Source organism: Cryptomeria japonica, chromosome 2 (genome assembly GCF_030272615.1).
Source record: "Cryptomeria japonica chromosome 2, Sugi_1.0, whole genome shotgun sequence".
NCBI lineage: Eukaryota > Viridiplantae > Streptophyta > Pinopsida > Cupressales > Cupressaceae > Cryptomeria > Cryptomeria japonica.
The window spans coordinates 668,805,117-668,825,518 of NC_081406.1; the positions used below are offsets into that span (position 1 = coordinate 668,805,117).

The following is a 20,402-nucleotide window of genomic DNA, read 5'->3' on the forward strand; positions in this document are numbered from 1 at the left end:
CAAACTGAATAAGCACGATATGGAAGACTGAGTTATAATAAGCACAATATGGAAGACTGAGTTATCTCCCCCTTCTCCAATGAAAATCGATACACTAAGGGCAACCAATTTGATAATCTGAATATACCATGAATCCCAACCACCATGAAAATGTAGCAAACTCAATAAGCACATTATGGAAGACTGAGTTATCTCCCACTCTCAGCTGGAACCCCTCGGAAGATCTTTCACCTCCTCAATTATGCAAATCATAGGAAGTTTTCGCTCCCAATTTTTTAGTCTGCAGAAACCCTTGGCTCCACAAGTCTACACAAGAGAAGATATCCAAACAACCGATGATGAACAATAAACCAACCCCCTCTATATATTCTTTCCTCCTCCAATCAATTGGTTCCTTCTAGAAGATTCTTCACATAACCTTTTGTTACACTTTATTATTTTATTACACATTAATTAATTTAATTGCACTTTAAAATATTATTATATTATAATTAAAGTGCACACGTCTCATCATACGTGTAATCTCCTTATTTCATCATAAAATCAAGTAGACACAAATGTGAAGCCACAAATCACTGCAAAATCGACCCCCTAATCAATCTCCTTGGCCTACGAGGGTCAAATGATAGGCCAATCCCGTGAATATCTGCAAACTAAGGAGAAGGGGACATTACACCCTCTCATTCACATCATAATTGTTCATTGTTGACATCATCCTCATTGTAGCTACCTATGGTACTTCATCCACCAAAGCCTTGAGTATTATCTTCTTCCCATCCGCCATAAACTCCAACTCCATCTGCCGGAAGTCCTAAATGTACCATCCAAAAGAATACAACCATTGAATTCCTAATATGATATCAAAATTAGTAATCCTAATCATATAGAAACCATCAGTAGTGATGTACTCATCAAACTCAATGCTCATTTGTGGTACCCTCTTATTGCATCTCATCTTCAATTCATCTACCATCATAACCTAGAATCCTGCAAAAAATCCTCCAATGGCAATCCTCTTCTTGCCACCAAGTAATCACTCACAAAATTATGAGTTGCACCACTATCAACCAAGCATGTCATCTTCCTTATAATGCAATTTACCTTTTCCGCAACATCTATGATCGCACTCCCAAGGCTCTTTCCAACTGAAGTACAATTTCTTCTTACATAGCTCTCCAACTTCTTATCATCTTCCTTACTTGCCTTGGATAGAACTTTTGACTCCTCTTGAGATGACTTCTTTTGCTTGGTATTAAAATCCTCATGATTGTGCTTTCCCTTTGAGGTAGAAAACTACATGTGTTGTGCTCTCTTAATGGCAGCGGTAAGAGGAGGGTCAAGACTTTTACCCAACCACGAAGTGGCTCAATCAACCCTTCCAAAAAAAGGTACAACCAATCTATGCTTAGAAATGTCAGTGACCATAACTAAAAGCTTTTGAAATTGTGAAACATACGCATCTACCGAAACAACTTGCTTCGAATTAGCCAACTCACGAAAATATAATTAAGGATCTTCCTTATCAAACCTATCAATCAACCAGTGTGTGAAGTCAGCATATGAAGTGATGTCAACAATGTCCCAAGCTGACGAATTCATGGTACCACCACTCATTTGCTTCACCATCCAAGTCAAGAGTAGTGTACTTGATTGTTTTTGACTCTGCCATCGGATTCAGTTTAAAGTATGAATCCAACTTCTGCACCCATGAACAAGCAGTGCATCGGCTAGATCCAACAAAGTTTAGAATGGACAACTTACCCCCCTTTCGTTGTAAATCCTTGACATTGCTTTGACCTCTCTCATTCTTGGGCCTCTTCTTGTATTTGATGGTGCAAAAATCTGCTAAAGACATTGCAGCATGAAATTCGTCGCCAAGTGTTCCATACTCCCTTCGATAGTCTTCAAAGGTCTTATTACCTTCCTTTGTTGCACTACTCCTCTAGGTGGTTCTACCAAAAATGTGGGCATTAATGGCCTGGTAGCTGTTCTACTTGCTGCCCTGGAAGTTTGAATTCCTTCTCCTTGCTCATTTTGGCACTTGTTCACTATTCACTTTGGCTATTTGTTCGCTGCTCACTTTGCCTCCCTCGGTTATATTGTTGTTCATAGATTCTGCCAACCAAGTCATAGCTTCAACTATTTCTTGCTGACCTCTTGCTAAATCACTTAGAATCGCATAAAGACTTGGATCTGTTTGTGGATGCTTGTCACCTATTTCAGCTTCCGAATCAAAATTGGAGTGTGCTTGTGCTCGCTGTCTTCTTCTCTGATAGGTGATGTATGCAACCTCTTCCCAACTCATAAATGCTTAGTTGAGCAACCTGGCATAGCCAAACCTCCGATGCCACTGAGATGTTCCTTCCTTAATTCCCCAAATATTTTGCAAAATGTTTCCAAATAAATTGAACAACCAATTGGATAAAATCGATTGTTTCAATGTCCACTACCATTTGCAAGTAGCACGTAGAAGTCTAATCTGCATTTTTTAATTCATTCAAGATTTCAAATAAAACCAATAACCATAAGCATAATTGTTGATGAAGTGCTGACCTTTAATTGCTGCAATATCTCAAAGTTTTATATAGTATAAAAATGATGAAAGCACAGTGATAGGAATGCCACCACATAAGGTGCTAGGCATTCATATCAGCATTTAGCATAGAACTCCTACCATAGGAACTCTTTGCTGATAGAGAATATTTCCACTCAGTCCACGATGACAAGCTTCAAAAGAGATATGATTTCCGGTGCCCAAACACAACCCGTCTAAATGAAGCCTTGAGCAGATAAGAAGAACAGGTAGTGGTTTTATGCCCTCCCAAATGGCCTCAACCTCTCACAACACTCAGGGCTGAAGAAAGGATAGATACACCCAGCCAGAGCAAAGACACTACCCACAAAACAGCATAATGCTTATCCAATAAAACTGAAATTACATCCTCAAAGGAACACAATTCTCAGAACTCAGGCACTCACGCATTAGCCAAAATACTTTTGCACTATCAAATGCCCATGCCTAACTCTAAGAATTGCACAAGTCAACAAAGTTGTAGGCATTTCTTGTTCCCACACCATAGGAAGAATTCCACCAATCACTGGTTTGCCGCTCTTACAGGTTACAAAAATTTCTACTACATAAACTCTCAACTGCACTCGAATCTTATTTTAATATGACTCCCAGCAAATATTAAATGTCGCTCACACAGGCATGGAAAAACCTAAGAAACCCTAATATTCCTCTTCACTAATTCGATCTTGTATTTCCACAATAATGTACAACCCAAAACTGAAAACTAATTGAATGATTGATTACGAATATACAACCGTATATAAAGGAATTACAAGAAGGTGTTCTAAAAAGAACAAACCATTAATCTAAAGCTTCAACATGAAGCTAAAATGCTTAAAACACTAAATAAAGCTAAAAAGCTAAAATCTAAAAAGCAAAAAAGCTAAACGACCATTAAAAATGAACTAAATATAAGTGACTAAAATATAATTAAATATCCTAATACCCTCCCTTAATGGTCATTCTATCTACTACACCAAGTTGCCCTCTAAATTTGACAAACTTTGTCGAGGTCAAAGACTTGGTGAGGATATCTACAGTCTGATCTTCTGTTGGAAACTACTAAAAATATCATTGTTCCATATTCAACATGCTTGCGGATGAAATGACAATGAAGCTCCACATACTTGGTTTGCTCATGGAAGACTGGATTTTTGGCTAATTTCAAAACACCTTGATTATCACAAAACAAGGGAGTAGGTCCTAGTTCAAACATTTGCATGTCTGCAAGCATCCTACGTAGCCAAATTGCCTCACAAGTTGCATTAATAGTTCCCCGATACTCTGCTTCAATCGAGGAAAGAGCTATTGCCTATTGCTTCTTGCTAGTCCATGTGATTGCACCTATGCACAAGTTGAAAACATACCCAAAAGTTTGACTTTTTGTCATCAACACATACTCAGGTACACCTTTAGCCTCTATATATGTTTAAGGCCCATAAATACTCTGAATCTTGGCCATAAGAGCAAAATTAACTATGTTATGCTTGCTCTTGCCTATAGTTGATCTTACTTTAAAACATTTATATGCTCCACCATAAACTGAGCCATCTTAGTGACTATACGGCTCCTACGCTCGACAACAGCATTTAGTTGAGTGTAAGGTGTAGTAAGTTGATGTTTCATGCCATGTGATGCACAGAAGTTGGTGAAATCTGTAGAAAAAAATTCCCCTCCATTGTCGAACCAAAGAGTGACTATTTGACAGCCATACTCTTTTTCCACTAAGGCTTTAAACTTTTGAAACATGTTGAACACCTTTGATTTCTATTTGAGAAAATACACCCACATGCATCTACTGAAATCATAAACAAACAATAGAAAATGCCTGCATCCAGTGACTGATGGAGTGTTCATGGGACCACAGATATCCGCATGAACGAGCTGTAAGACCTTAGATGCTCTCCAAGCGTCACCATCTGAAAACGAAGTCCCATGCTATTTTCCAGCTTGACAAGCTTCGCAAACTCCATGATTCTGAGTTTGAATCTCAAGTAATCCAACAACTAGATCCTCCTGAACCAACTGAAAGAGATAGTGAACATCCAGGTGCCCATATCACTGATGCCAAACAGTGCTGATGAAAGTACTCCTAGCTGCCATGGCGAGCTCCTGAGAACCACCAGAATCAACAAGTCTATAGAGACCATGAACCTCAATACCAACAACAACTGTAGTGCGAGTCTCCCTTTCAACAATGTTGCAGTTGTGCAAACCAAAGACGACATCCAGCTATGGAGAATGCTGCATAATCTGACTGACAATAGATGAGCTTCATACCAAGAACAAAGTATACATTGAGAAATATCAAATCCCTCCCACTAGATGAAATATGAACATTGCCCTTATTGAAAATAGCATACTCTTTGCCTACTCCAAAGATCACCGAATCAGTGAAAGGCATGTACTTTGTAAACCAATCCCGACGATGTGTGAAATGCCAAGAGGCTCTAGAGTCAATGTACCAGGCTGATGATTGCACATCATCAGATGAGCTTTGGGCCATGAACGCATAGAAGGCAAATTCCTTCTGATCAAGATGCATGGCAGAATTGGCCTTCTGCTTGGACCCTCCTTGTTTAGATTATTGGGATGCTATCAACTTCTTGCAACCTTTCACCAAATGGCCAAACTGATGACAATAGTTATACTGTAAACTCTTCTTCTTCGAAGACTGCTGAGGTTGACCTTGACCTTGTCCTTTCTACTGGAAGGACGAAGCTTTACCCTTGTTCTTATCCGAAGCTTTGCCTGAGAAGGCCTATTCAGTAGATGAACTAGCGTTGCTTCCAAACTGCTGCTTCCACCAATCCTGTTGTAGAAGCTCGTTACAAAGATCAGGAAACTTCAAATCAACACTAGTAGAAGAGATATTGAGTGTATCAATGAAATGCTCGTAGGATCTAGGAAGGCTTTTCAACGTGATCACTACCATATCCTCTTCAGTCATGGTGCGGCCAATAGCTTGCAACTGGTCATGGATGTCTTTGATCTTCGTAAGATGTACCTGGACAGATGATTTCTCATCCATCATGATAGAAAACAACATATTCTTGAGAAAGAAAGCTCGGCTCTTGTTTGATGTTTCATGAAGATCCTTCAAGAGATCCCAAATCTCTTTAGTTGTTTTACCTGAAGGCACCTAAGGGCTAAGTCACCACATTTACCAAATTTCATACATGAAATTCGAAATTTAGCGAGTTTCAATAAAACATTGAAAATTTGTTCAAATTCGGCCCAAAATTCATACAGAGCAAAACTAGGGCTTTTAAAATCGAAATATATTCTGTTGTTGTGAATTCGGAAATGGATAGGCGTATTCTCCTTACCCTGTGCTGGAACAAGGGTTTTTTACCAACAAACATGAAAGGCATTACAAAAGACCACATTAGGACTGAGACAGATCCAGCCTTCTTCATCCAAGATGATGAGTGTAGGAGACTAGGCCTTGGAGGGGTAAGGGGATAGATGAAGTAGAGATAGAGACTTCCAGCTATATAGGGCGCCCAGATCTCTATGGATCGGATGGGATTTTTGTGGATCGGATCGAGGATGAGGGGAAACTGAGACTCACGCCGACTCGAGTTGTCCATGCTTGATCAGTTGTCGCAAACCGCGGAACGAAGATCAATTAAATCTTTTGTGGCAAGAGAACAAGGTGAAAACCATCGATTTCATGAAAAACTGCTCTGATCGTCCCACTACAAAAAATCCCTTTCGAAGATGAGTTTATCGGAATTCGTTATACATATTAAATATAATGATAATGTATAAAGAAAATGATTCAAGGCCCGATATACAATAGGGTGAGCCCCATTCAACCACTTCGACCATTTAACATATAAAGATAATGTATTAAAATTAATATGATGATGAATTTTAAATTTAGTAATATATAAAGATAATGTGCTATATATTCATAATATATTTTTATTTTTAATAATTTTAATTTTAATTGTAAAATATTTATATTAATTTTTAATTTAATATAATATTATTTAATTTTAATAAATAATAAATTTGACCATTTCATTTCAAATATATTTTATTTTATAATAGCATTTCAAATCTATTTAAAAATTTAAGTTATATTGATAATTTAATGAGTTTATTATTTATATATTTTAAAAAATTAAATTTATATTAGCGAATTTAATGTCGAATTTTTTTTTGAAGTTTTTACCTTTGTTGAACTTCATCCGATTTTTTTTGTTGCCAAATTCGAATTCGAATTCAAATTTGAACTTGGTGACTTAGCCTGAGGGAGTTGATCATCTGCAACTGATAACTTGATAAGCATGACAGCCTCTCGAGTGTGTTCATCAAATTTATCTTGATCTACACATGATGTTGTAGGACGAGTAGCCTTGCCCAAAACAATCTGATCAAGGCAATGATACTCTAAAATGGTCAACATGCACTGTTTCCAGTTGTTGTAGTTGCGGCCGTTGAACTTCTAACTATGTTCCAACATGATGTTGGTCAAAGATGCCATCACGAAAACCGAGGTTGGATGAGGTCAATCTTGTGAAGGCACAAAAAACAAGATAGAAGAATCTGATTAAAAATCAAAATAGAAACAGCTGCACAATGAATCTAAAACACTAGAATGGAATTCGAGGCACAAATCCCAATGTGCAAATTGCTGAAAACTCAAAAAAAAATCCTTCAAACCCTAGGTCGGAGAAAAATAATCACCAAAAAAAAAGAGATAGCTCCTGAGGCAAAAATCAAGACAGAGAACCCAAAGCGAAAATCTAGCATGGAACCAAAGGTTGAAATTCTGGAAAAACCTAGAAAAAATTTCTGCAATGTTGAAACCTGTAAAAAAAAAATTCTGAAAAAAAATCTGCAAAAATAATATATGATTTTTCAAAAAAAACCAAAAAATAAAACGGCAGAAAATAACACAATTTTTTCGAAAAAAAACCTTGCTGAAGCCCTAGCCGCCGTCGCTGAAAAATCGCAGGTCAAAAAACCCTATGGCAGAAAATAACCTAGGTCCCTTTACAGAAAATCGCATCCGCACCTCAAATGAAATCGAGAAATCCCAGAAATGGGAAAACACAGGTCGTGGGCAAAGGAAATTCATAAAAAAATCTCACAACTAAAATCATGGAAGGTCACTGCAAATGAAGACAGAAATCATGGAAGAATAGATAAAGCCCGCAAAATAAACGTGCCCAATAATATCTCAACACCGTCAGGGAAAATCCGTGCCGCCACCTCAAAAAACGCAAAGTCTGCAGAAAACCCTAGCATGAAATCTGCCCAGCACACAAAAAATATTCCCAGAAATCCTTTTCGAATTTCAAAAAAAAAAATCCACCCAAAAACCCTAGCATGAACTTAACCCAAACCTGCAAAAAAAAAAATTCCTCTTGACCACGAACCCTAGCACGCCTAGAAAAGAGACTTCGAAAAAAAATCTCTTTTAAAAACTTTCGAAAATTTTGATACCATGAAAAATAATTGAATGATTAATTACAAATATATAACCGTATATAAAGGAATTACAAGACAATGTTCTAAAAAGAACGAATTGTTATAAAGCACTAAATAAAGCTAAAAAGCTAAAATCTAAAAAGCAACTATGTGTTCTTATAAAGGAAGCAATAGTTTCACTTAACGAACTAAAAAGCAAAAAAGCTAAATGACCATTAATAAAAGAACTAAATAAAAGTGACTAAAATTTAATTAAATATTCTAATAGAAACCTCAGTGTCTTTGCTTTTTAGTAATAATACCCATAACAACAATCAAATCCCTGATTTCATAACATAATACCAATTGCCCACATGGAATAAACATAGAACTCACTTGATATTCACAGTGATAAAAGATTTCAAATGCCAAACTTTAAAATAGTCAGCCAAAATAAAGATTGGGCCCCACACGAATGATATCGCAAACTTCAGATAACAACAATAATATCATATCTCAAATATTAAGTCATCCATTCTCAAAATAGTCTTGTTTGATAAAATATCCATTTCTTAATTTCTAAATCAAACCCCAAACTCCTGCAAATTTGTCTCCAACAGAGACTTCACAAATTTGGCTCAACTGTGAACTCCGTCGCAAATCCACTCTCAGAAAAAGTCGTGATTTTGTCCAACCCCTCTTTAATCTACTGAAGGTTTTCGTCCTCAGAGATTAGCTCATACAAAGCATCAAACATGATCATCTTATCAAATCAATAGAGCATGACATACTACAGCACCAGTAACCTCCTTATATGGACCTCCAATAAACATTAGAAGAATAGGTTACATTTAATATTTGTCACAGCCGGAGAAATGTATTTAATAAAGTGACTTATTTTATTATTTTATCATTTTCACGTTATTTTTTATTAAATTAATTAACTAGACTCATCCTTTTGAAATAAAATTAATTTTTGGACAACTTGATCAATTAATTTCATTAAGTCACTTATAAAAATGTGGGGACATTACACATATTAGGTTTGTTTGTTGCAGATCCATAGTTTATTTCTGATTTATAGCTTCATTATATACTTAAAAAGATAGTAGTATTTCTATATCTTTTTGTAGTTAAAACCCCAACTCTTCTTTCTTTTTCTATGTTTTAATAACAATAACGAATATGCAACCTCCAACATTCAAGTTGGGGGCCCTCTTCCTCCTCCACAAACTAAAATCTTTATGATATAGTTTTATATAATTTAAGAATTTGAAGTTGATTGTATACTTTAATTGACCATCATGTTAGAAAGAATATTAAAAAGTTACTTTTGTAAAATTAGTCTGTATTATAAAGTTCTCCCCGACCAATCAGGATCCAATAATGTTCCAAGTTACCCTAAACAAACAGGAACCCCTATAATATAGCTCATTATAATTTATGGATGTAATTTATCAAGAAACGTGTTAGACAGGATTTAAAACTAGTTTTCCTAACTATTCTTCATTATATGGTTTACTATATTTTATAATGGTAAAGTTGATTGTATAGTTTTAATATTTATAAAGCAAAGAGGCAGTAATATTTAGCGGACAAAGGCTGCTGAAAGACTATGATAACTCAAAAATACTTCATCAGTTTGTAAGAATCCCAGAAAGGCCAACACCTGCAAATTATTATAACTTTAATGTAACCTAGCATTTCTTTTGGCCTGAGAAATCCATTGAATTTGCCAAATGTTCTAATTTTCTTGTGTTGGTAATCAATTCTCTGTCATCCATATTTTTTAATAAAATTCAGCTAAAACAGGAACATCGATCTTAACAGTACACATTCTGCCACTAACACAGTAATTTTGTCAGAAATCAGCAGGCATGAATTTTCATTCTATAAAATAAAATTCAAAAGCAAGTACCTTTAATTTTAAGTTCTATAAAATGTAAAAGAAACTGCATTCAGTAAACAAAGGAACCATACATATGGAATAAAACAATTTACAGCGGATAATGCATATAGAGGAACATAATACCATTTTTGAAACTTACTTCTTCAACAAGAAGGCGCCGCCTTGCTCCTCCAGGGCGGCCTACTCGATTTGCACTAAATTGTGATGGCACAGATATAGAGAAAAAAGAATTTTCCACTAGCTTACAACAACATATTGCAGCATCTCTTCGTGTTGCACCATCTTCATCCTCCAAGTAAATAACAACAGCATCTCTTGCAAATTCAAGAAGTTCATGACCCTGTATTGGTACTGAAAAATTACGACCTTCACAAAGATACAAACATGGGCAAATATATTGCACTGTTCTTTCAATTGAAAGTCACATGAAAAGCCAACCTTGAAATTGAAGTTTGCTAGTGTTCTCAATGCAAGCTGTATCAGAGTGGGATCATTAGCATCCAAAATTTGTTGAGAAATGAGAACAGTGCTGGGACGAACTACTGCTCCACCGGACCTCACAGTGCGATATGAAGTTTTGGACAACACTATAGATATGCAATCAAGTAACCGGTCTTGTATTGTTGGCAGCAATGAAGGTAAACTGGAAATTTTCAATAATTTAATGTCAAATATTGTACAGATGCAAGGGAACTAAGAATATAGAATGCAAAACAAAAATAGATAAACATATGTAATAATAAGGTATACTATGTTTCATAACAAGCACCGGTCTTCAATTTATGTATAGCCCTTGTAAAATTTGAAGATTCAGAAAAGACAAATGGTACTTTGATTTACTACCAGGCCAATTACCTAGAAGCTATCTGATCAAGTGATTCAACCAGTGTAGGTGACAGACCAGGAAAAAACATGGCATCCAATAAGCTTCGAACATGAATTTCCATAGCAGGCCCCATAGCTTTCGCAAGACTCCCTATACATGCCAGGGCTTCCATTGAGGGCTTGCCTCTGCGTGGAGCAATCTGCAAAGTTTTATAATTACAGAATAAAAGTAAGTTCTTCTCAACTTGTTAAGATTGCTGAGGCACAAAGAAGCATTCATAACATATTACAGCATCACGTATGAGGGAGGTTATTGTCGGCAAATAATGGATCAATTCTCCATCTAATGCTTCAGCCATTTCACCAAGAGCAACAAATCCACTTGCACGTTCTGTTGGAGTCCGCAAAACTGCAAGAATATGATCCATGCATATCTGTCACATCCAGGTGCAGATATACCAAACTAATGAAGATTAGAATACATGTGATGAATTATTCCCAATATTCAAGCAAAGTAAATCTCTAAAGGAACTACGTCAGCTCTACAATCCTATTTGACATGCATATGATGAATATAAATTATAGACTTCATCGTCTTGAACATAACTGCCTGCAGATCCCTAAATGCAAGTGCAAGACTTATACACTGAAATCACCTTAAGATAAGAAGTGACAAAACGATCACGCAGAAAATGAGCAATTCTAGGTAGCAATGATGTAATGCTGCGCCGTACAAGCCTGTCCTTGTGCTCACGGTATTTAAAAACAATATCTGCAACTTCCTTGTACCTTGACATCATAAACTCTCCTGTATTCCTGACAGAACCAGATATCAAAGTAGTATATACATTTAAAAAAAGGTTAAAAAATTATTAACATAAATTATTATAATATCAAAAGCATAATTTCTAAACAAAGTTATCGTTTCAACTTCAAATGATTGAACTCAAATCATTCAATAATTGACATGAATTAGTTAAGTTATATATACAAATACTTTTTCATGAAAACTAAAATATACAACTATAGCAAAAAGTGAAGCATCAACTAAATACTGCATAGCCCACAAAAGGTTCACATTATTTTCTACCTTAAAAGTTCGCCCACTGCAAGCAGTGACCCATGTATACTGTGAACACTAGCATTCTTCCCAAGCCCATCCTGTGTTGCCTCAAACATACGATAGTACCTATCATTGACAAAAGACATGAAAACCCATAGAATGTAAAAGAAAATCTTTCAATTGGACCCAAAACAAAAAATCATAACACATTAACAAATCTAACACATGCAACCATTAAAGTCACAAATGTTTCATCAAAATTTATGAGAATGATCAGCTAACAAAGAAGTAAGAAATAATGTAGAATAATTGACAACAAAGAAATAATAGAATCTTTAGCAACTCTAAGCGGTAGGCAGAAGAGATCTCAAACAAAACAGAAAAAATTATTGAAGAGTTGTTTGGGGCCTGAATTATATAAGATCGGCAGATCGATGCAGAAAGCAGACTTTGTTACTTTTAAGAAAAAATTGTTTACCTGCAGCATTGCAGCCCAATCAGCTGCTATAAGGGTCATCCAAGGCAGTTAGTTAGAAGGTAAAACTTTAGGCATCCAAATGAATATGAACTGATGGCAATCTGAATATGTAAAACTTAACATTCTTAAAAGTAATTTTAATTTTCCAAATGCTTCCAGTTTTAATTGACTTCATATAAAGCAACTCATTTTCACATCAAACATGGAGATATGCTGCGAATATTTTACTAAGCATTCGGGATATCCAACATGTTCCAAATAGGATCATATCTGCAATCAATCTCTTGGAGATTCCTCTTTTACTAGATTTCATCTATATTGTTTTATTCATTTCTGCCATAAATGGCAAAATAATTTTCCCTAAGATGTACTTTAAAACATGAAGATCTTGTCTTCAGTCTGCACATAAATGAAGTTATCAAGGAAAGTTCCAATGTTTTTAATGGTATCTCACTACAAATAAGCATTAGCCCTTTGAAAAGTAGGTATTACAAGCCAAACAGTCTTCTCTATGATGAATCTGCACATTTCTCCAATAAAAAGGCAGTCTTCAATTATCTGTTTAGTATTGAGGTTTGATTACACCCAAAAAAACCCATTAGGAAAAGAATAAGCTCCACTCTCTGAAACTTACTACAGGACTGTATCTGTAAGTAATAAAGAAAAGGCATCTTTAAAAGTAAAAGAGTTCAAGCTTAAAAACTCCACAATACAAAAACGCAATGAAACTATTTCTGTCTTTCAGTATATCACAATAGAAAAATAAATCAGCAGTTTTCCATGTCACCACTAAACATTTCTTGTATACCTAGGTACAACATAGTATTAACCTATTCGAGTATTTTATGTTCTATTCTATCCTTTAGCCCGTGGCCTATATTATATCAAGTCTAGAGGAATAAATATTATGATATGAAATCTTTAAATTAACAATGGATAAATCAATGTTATGTTTAGATCAGTGGAGAATTATGTCAATATTATATAGATTTCCTCCCTGCTCAAGTTAAAAACAAGGTTGCCAATTCAGGTTTGGGTTCAGGTTCGGATTTGGGGATCCAATTCAACAGTTCAGTTAAATTTCTTTTTGGGGTTTGGGTTTGTTTTGGATTCGTTTACACAAAAAAATGTAAAAACCATAAATATATAAATATATGTATCTACACTAAGTCCCCCAATAGGTTTGAAATTAAATTATCTTATAAAATAATATAGTCAAATGTATTATTTATTAAAATAAAATAATATTATATTAAATTTAAAATTAATATAAATATTTTACACATTAATTAAAATTATTAAATTTTAAAGTTAATACTTCCAACCATACTTTTAAAGTTTTGGTTTTGCATTCATAATTTTGTGCCCTTCTTACATTCCATCTTAATCTCCTTGACAATACACATCTGGAAACTTATTTCTCCATTCTATATGATCAATCCCGCTATAACCAATCCAACCTTGCACACTAAACAGAAGTATTTAACACATTGAGAAGATGGCGATGCCAACAGTCTCACACTCATCAGCCTTCCCCACCGCTTGCTCTCCAACTCATAACAACAGCAATCTCCCTCGAATTTTTCCAATACATAAATTTTGCCAAGAGGGCCAAAGAAAGCCACGTGGATGAAGCGCTATCTATGAATTTCCCTAGCAAAACAGAAGTATTTAACCAATCCGACCTTGCATGCTAAACATAAGTATTTAACACATTGAGGAGAAGATGGCGACACCAATGGTCTCACACTCATCAGCCTTCCGGACCGCTTGCTCTCCAACTCATAACAACAGCAATCTCCCTTGAACTTTTCAAATACATAAGTTTTGCCAAGATGGCCAAAGAAAGCCACGTGGACGAAGCGCTATCTATTAATTTCCCTAGCAAAGGATTGCACATTTCCCATTCCCCCGATTTCAAGTCAAGCATCTCCACACTTAATGGATTTTCTTCCAACTCATGAACTTCAAAATCAGGCGCACCCACATGCGTACCAAACCAAACCCAGATCCGGCCTAGTAGCTGGCAAACCCAGTAACATTAGAGAAAAAACTATAGAAAGTGAATTCTTTCTGTTCTTGCTACAAATCTAATACAGAGAAATATAAATAGACCTCTTAAGCATTTTCAGCTGGATTCAAAGGTGTAAATCAGTCCTGGGCAAGCAGTTGCCCCTGTTTGAACTGAATTACTCTATAGTTTTACAGATTGTTCTTGTTTTTCTTGAAATGCAAAGAGTGGTAGCAGACCTCAGCTGATTTTTGCAGTCTTGTATTATGACAAGGAATTACTTGCAGAGAGAGTTAGATGGGGAAAGAAAGAAATTTTTGTGTCCCTTCCCAGTTTCTATACCCCAGCAACCCTCAGGGATTACGAATTGCTTGAGCGAACCAGATTCCACGACCAGTGAATACTTAAAATGTAATGCTCCCTTAGACAACTCATCCACAAGACTGCATCCATCTGTTCTGCCTGACCCAAAAATAGAAAAAAAATTGGAAATGACTTAGCACTCACCTCTAGCTGGAAAAAGTGGTCAGCCAAAAAGACAAAAAAAAAGCTGATTTGGCAAATCCAACATGCCTTCAATGCCAAAGCCCACCAACAGAGGTGGTTGACCTTGCTTCAGACAAAGGAAAAAGAGATTGTGGCACAAGATACCAATAAAATATCAGTTCATATTAAAGCATACGAAATAAATTGTCACCTTTATGGCATAAATAGGACTTAATTTAGCAGAATCCAAAAATCAGCTTATCCCTTCAAATTAGCATAGCTCAATCTCCAAATAACTGCACCAGATATTCTAAGTCCTGCCAACAAATAAAAAAGACACCAAGGTATTTCTTTATCTATCATTGGATAAATAAAATGAGTCTTTCATTATGCTTTGGATAAATAAATTGATCGTCTCTCCCTAGGTACCAATTGACATCGAAAGAATGAAAAATAATTCCAAGTTAATCAAAATCTATAGAAGGAGATAATCAAAACTGCCAAAGCAGATGTCTACTTGTTAGTACTTCTTCTCAGAAAGCTTAGAAAATACGGACCTAGAAATGTTAAAGCATCCAAAATGGAAAAGGCACTATCTATTTCTCCACTTCAGTAATGCTCTACGGAAGCTAATGTGACTATATATAACCCTGTGATCCTAGAAAGTGACAGTATACCCCAACAGGAATAGCAGGTTTTTATGTCCCAAACTCCCAAAGATTTGCATCTGCTGAAAAAATCAGGTCCCATCATTGTTAAATCTGTATTCACTGTCCCTTCTTCTGGTAGCCATCTGGCCCCCACTATGCCTACAATTGTTTTATCTGCTGCTGATTTGTTTAAGGAGATTAACAACACCTCTTGCTCTTTGTTTTCACTCAAAACAAAAGGCCTTTTGTTTTACCAATGGCCAGGATGTGTTCCTCACCACCTACTGCATTTAGTGATGCTTCTCTATCCAACCCGTTGCACAGCAAAACAGAGGTAGAACACACTATCAGCCCTTATCACCCTTTACAACCATCACCCTCTTCCAAAGTTAAGGCCAAATGACTTGAAAAGAAAGAGTCTTCCCTCCATATCGCCCTTACCAATACCAAGAAATCTTTGCAATTGACTTCCTAAAATGCTAAATGGGCTGTACACAACATCCTACAACACATATATTCCTCTTGGTCTCTTACATTACGACCAGAAACATAAACAGCCCATTCTACAGAAGTGCTTTTACCAAACAAAATGAATATCTTGAATCGCTACAATAAAATTATATCAGCTTCCAAAGTAGAGTTGAAGTCATGTAGGAAATTATCACTATGAAGAAAAAGGCACCAGTTAGGTGTTAATGCTGCATAATTTGCTGCTGATGTATTTGGCGGGTTCCTCACATGCTGAATGTTGCTGAGCAAGAACCTTTTTACTTTCATTGTCACTAACAGCAGGAAGGTGCCTTTGCATATGGCCCAAAACATGGTGTGAGGAACACGGGTGATTACGGGTGTTCACAGACCAGGAAACACACTACTAGTCACAAGTCCAAGTTGAGGAGATATATTTCTCTCCTTGTTCAATCTAATGAAGAACTCACAATTAAAAGCAATATTTTTCTTACTGCATTGACTATATTGTATCTCAATTTTTATACTTTATGCTAAAATTTAAAAACACTTTATTTTAAACTAAGTTGCCGGTTCGGGTTAGGGTTCGGGTTTGGGCACCAGTTCAGGTTCGAAGAACTGGTATGCCGGTAAGGTAAAATTTTGAATAGGGGTTTGGGTTTGCTAGTACAAAAACATGTAAATATACGTTTATATATATATATATAAAAGCATCAATTAAGATTAGCATGTCACATACCATCATATAAACAACAAAACCAACAAACTTGTAATCATAGCATCATGATCATACCATAACAGCATCATTTACATCAAGTTTAATATCAAAATGACTAAATATTCAAGTATCATTGTTTCAACTTTCAACAATTTAAACTTAAAGTTAAATTATCAAATGGATTCTCTAATTCATCATCCTCATTCTCGTCCTCATCGTTGACATTGACATTGGCATTACATGAACCAATGCCAATGCCACTTACACTTGCACTTGCACTTGCACTTGCACTTGCACTATAAGTTTGCTCACTATCCGAGTCATCAAATGCAACAAGCTGAGAAGTGAAAGCATCCAAATCAGTATGCTCTGGCTTTCCCCTTGCTTGTAGTCATGTTGCTTGTGTGAAATGAGCCAAGTTAATGTTTTAAAACTCACTTATAAGGTTATATTTTAATTTTTTATGTGGTGGATTTCAAATAAAATAAAAAATTGCAAAAATAAACACCATTTTTGGGCCATCGGACCCTCAGGTTCAACCTGGGTCCTCTTGGGTTCAATCTAGTCTGAACCAGGCCTGTGAATCACGGACCCTGTCCGGACCACAAGCGGACCGGACCGGACCAGTACCAGGGGTCTAGGGGGCCAAACCCAGTAACCTAGTTTTTAAAGGAAAAGGTCTAATGAGCTAGATAATGTGTTTCTTGTGTTTTCACAATCATATAATGAAATTCCAATGATAAAGAATGACAGGAAGTGTTCTATTCACTTGTTTCTACAAGTAGCACTTGCAGTTAATTTTGTTTACTTCTTTTGAGTTAACTAAAATTAATAATGCTGATACAGAGATCCAGATAAAAATATATCATAAATATTAAAGTGGCAACAAACAATAAGATAATACCTGGTTCGAGACTGTACTTCAGGCTTTTATAAGTAACAAAGTAGTACCTCAGATACAATCAAATGTATTTGCACTGAGGAAGCATTTTTAGCAGATCATCATACAAAGAGATATATATATCAGCAACACCTAGCTGTTGTGGACAATATGGACACCTCTATGTGTATTGTCCCTTTCCTCAGTAGCTCACGTCTCATTAAAACCCCACCATTCATGGCATGCTTGATGAAGAACTCCCAAACTAGCTTTATGAACCCCATGCCTTGCTGGTAATTCCTCTCATACAAGTAGTCTGGCTGGACTCTTCACTGCAGAACTCAAACTCATGCCTCTGATTGAGTATAGTCCACTTCACAGACTTGGTGTTTAATACAAAGTGCTCATAAGGCCTGAGTCTTTAAACCAGCTGCTCTTTTTATCTTTTATGATCCACCAAATAAACACAGCGATGGTAATAATGATGGCAACCAACTGATACTTATTATTTGGCAGCAACAAACTTTATTCCGCCCTGTTACACCTACGAATCGTCATCTGGAAGTCACGGTTGGCCTGTTTATTATTTGCAGGTCTTCAGATAGGTGGCTAGTTACTCCTATTCTCACATTAGCACCCAGATGCTTCCTTCCAAGCAAACGACTAAGCATTTCTTTCCACAATGGCACCTAAATAACTTAATACTTTAAATTTTAAAATGAATCAGCCCATCACCAATGAAGGCAACTGCTCATTACATATTTATTATTTACAGGTAAATCTTAATAAATTTATAATCTGATAATCTCTACAAAAATTTGAAGAAAATAGCGAATACAACACAAACTCTTACTCCTCAACTGTTAAGCACAATTGTGAATCCTATATGAACTCACGCAAAATTGGCTAGGGTAAAATCTCTTCAACAAAACCAATAATCGCTTAGGATTTTTGTTCTAGGGTTTTGTTGTGATGTTGTTGCAAATGGGGACTCCCTTTTTTTGGTTTTTAGGTTAGCATTTTGGCATCAGCACTTTGTCTCTGATTTCTCTTGTCTCTGCAAACGAGTCAAGGTTTCAAAATTTGAAAGAGCCCAAGGTGAAGAAGTGAAGGAATGGTCAAAAGGGTGTTTTGACACTATAGATGTGTCTGAATAGGTCGAAGGAGTAGAATGGCAATTTCCCGGGGTTAATTCTAACAACTTTCCATTTTTAGAAAGAAAAAAAATTACTTTTTTCTAAATTTAGAAAGTTTTTTGGGGGATTTTGGGGCCAATTCAAGAACATGCTTTTTCAGTCTACTTTTTTTCTAAAAAATAGAAATTTGCATTTTGCTTTTTCTAGGATCACAAGTGGTCATCGGGTCAGGAAAAGAATCGAGTCAAGAAAGATCATTCAAAACAAATCAAATGTGAAATGGCTTTCGAATCTAGAGGAAAATTTCTAAAAAGCAAATTGAAGATCACCAAAATTTGACTAAGTCTGGAACTCAAATTAAGAAATTCCTTGTTCAAATCATGAAGAATGCCTATCCTTGGAGGGATTTCATGATGAAGTTCGCTATGGGAAAAGAAATCTCCTTGGTCAAGTGATGAGTTAGCCTTACAAGTCAAGAAAATTCCCGACTAAGCATGAAGTTTGAAGTTTCCTCAAGAATGGTGAAATTTTCTTGTTTAAATGTCAAAGTTCACTCAGCAATGAAGAAATTTCCAAGGCAGCACCAAGTCCGCCCCAACATACATCAAAAGTTCCCTATGAGCATGTCAAGTCGGCCTAGGCAAGAGAAAATCTTCCTTGTGCTACCATGAAGTCTGCCTAGGGAAGGGTAAAGTTTCCAAGTCAACATCAAAGCCGCCCAAGGGGAAGAAGAGAAGTTTTGCCTAAATGATTTGGTACGGTTAAAAGATTTCCAAACCACATGACAAGTCTACCTAGAGAGGTTGGCAATCTTCCTTGTCAACATGCAAAGTCCGCCCTCTAGGTGAAAAAGTTCCTTGTGACCATATGAAGTTTGCCTTAGGGTATGTAAAAGATCATCAAGACCATGCAAAGTCCGCCCAAGATTTTGGGTGAGAAAAATGGTTAAGCGATTGCACTTTGAGAAGGGAGAAGTCAGAATTTTGGCTAAGTGTAAAGAGATGAGGAAAAAATTTCCAACGCCAAGATGAATTTCGCCTAAGTGTAAAGAGATGAGGAAAAAAAATATTAAGATGAATTTCTTAATATTGCACCTCTTGATTTATTAGTTCTTTAACAACCATTTATTTAAGCTTCTTAGTAAAGTCATTGTTCATTAAGTTGCAACATTCCAAGTAATGGTGAAATCGCATCACTTAGATATATAAACAAGCCTGTCTATATTAACAAATCTGACTTTATGCGACTGTTGAACTGTCACTTTGTCATTAATAACGTACCCACAATTATCATATTTATTGCTGTCTACAAATGCTCCTTGTCAATTAAAGATTGGTGCTTTGATAGGCATCTCCTTTATCGCTACCTTAACTGAACATAGGATTGCAGCCTCATCTTTAGTCTTCCTAAATCTGACGTAACATCTTATTAGTTTTAAGGGGACCAAATCTGACACTATTCTGACATCCTCTGTGGGTTGTCTGCTGTAGGCAGGGACTTAAGGAGAGAAATTACCTTTAATGTTCCATAATATATTTCGTTGGTGAGCAATTACTAGCATATCTGAAGCATTGTTTCAAGCTGGTGGGTCCCAGATACACAGTGGACTGAAATACTAATACTTTATCTCTGATCTGATTATCTGTTGCAGTATTTAGTATTCTGTATTTTGTTTCCTGTTCATCACTTGCTCTGTCTACAGTAACCATATGGATGTTAATTGGATAAGATATTTTAAACTTTCCCTTTCACCTATTACTGGTATTATGTAACTTATCACTT

General features: G+C 36.0%; 1 protein-coding gene across 6 annotated transcripts in view; it reads right to left on the reverse strand.

Moving 5' to 3' along the window:
- LOC131034005 (serine/threonine-protein kinase TOR) overlaps positions 1-20,402 on the reverse strand; it is a 158,360-nt gene that overhangs the window by 120,702 nt on the left and 17,256 nt on the right. For all 6 annotated transcript variants that reach the window (XM_057965334.2, XM_057965335.2, XM_057965332.2 and 3 more), the window contains 6 exons: positions 11,821-11,919; positions 11,387-11,546; positions 11,021-11,164; positions 10,761-10,930; positions 10,344-10,548; positions 10,045-10,245 (listed from right to left, as the gene is read on the reverse strand). In XM_057965334.2, the coding sequence (XP_057821317.1) occupies positions 10,045-10,245; positions 10,344-10,548; positions 10,761-10,930; positions 11,021-11,164; positions 11,387-11,546; positions 11,821-11,919 (979 nt within the window). The remainder of the gene's footprint in view (positions 1-10,044; positions 10,246-10,343; positions 10,549-10,760; positions 10,931-11,020; positions 11,165-11,386; positions 11,547-11,820; positions 11,920-20,402) is intronic.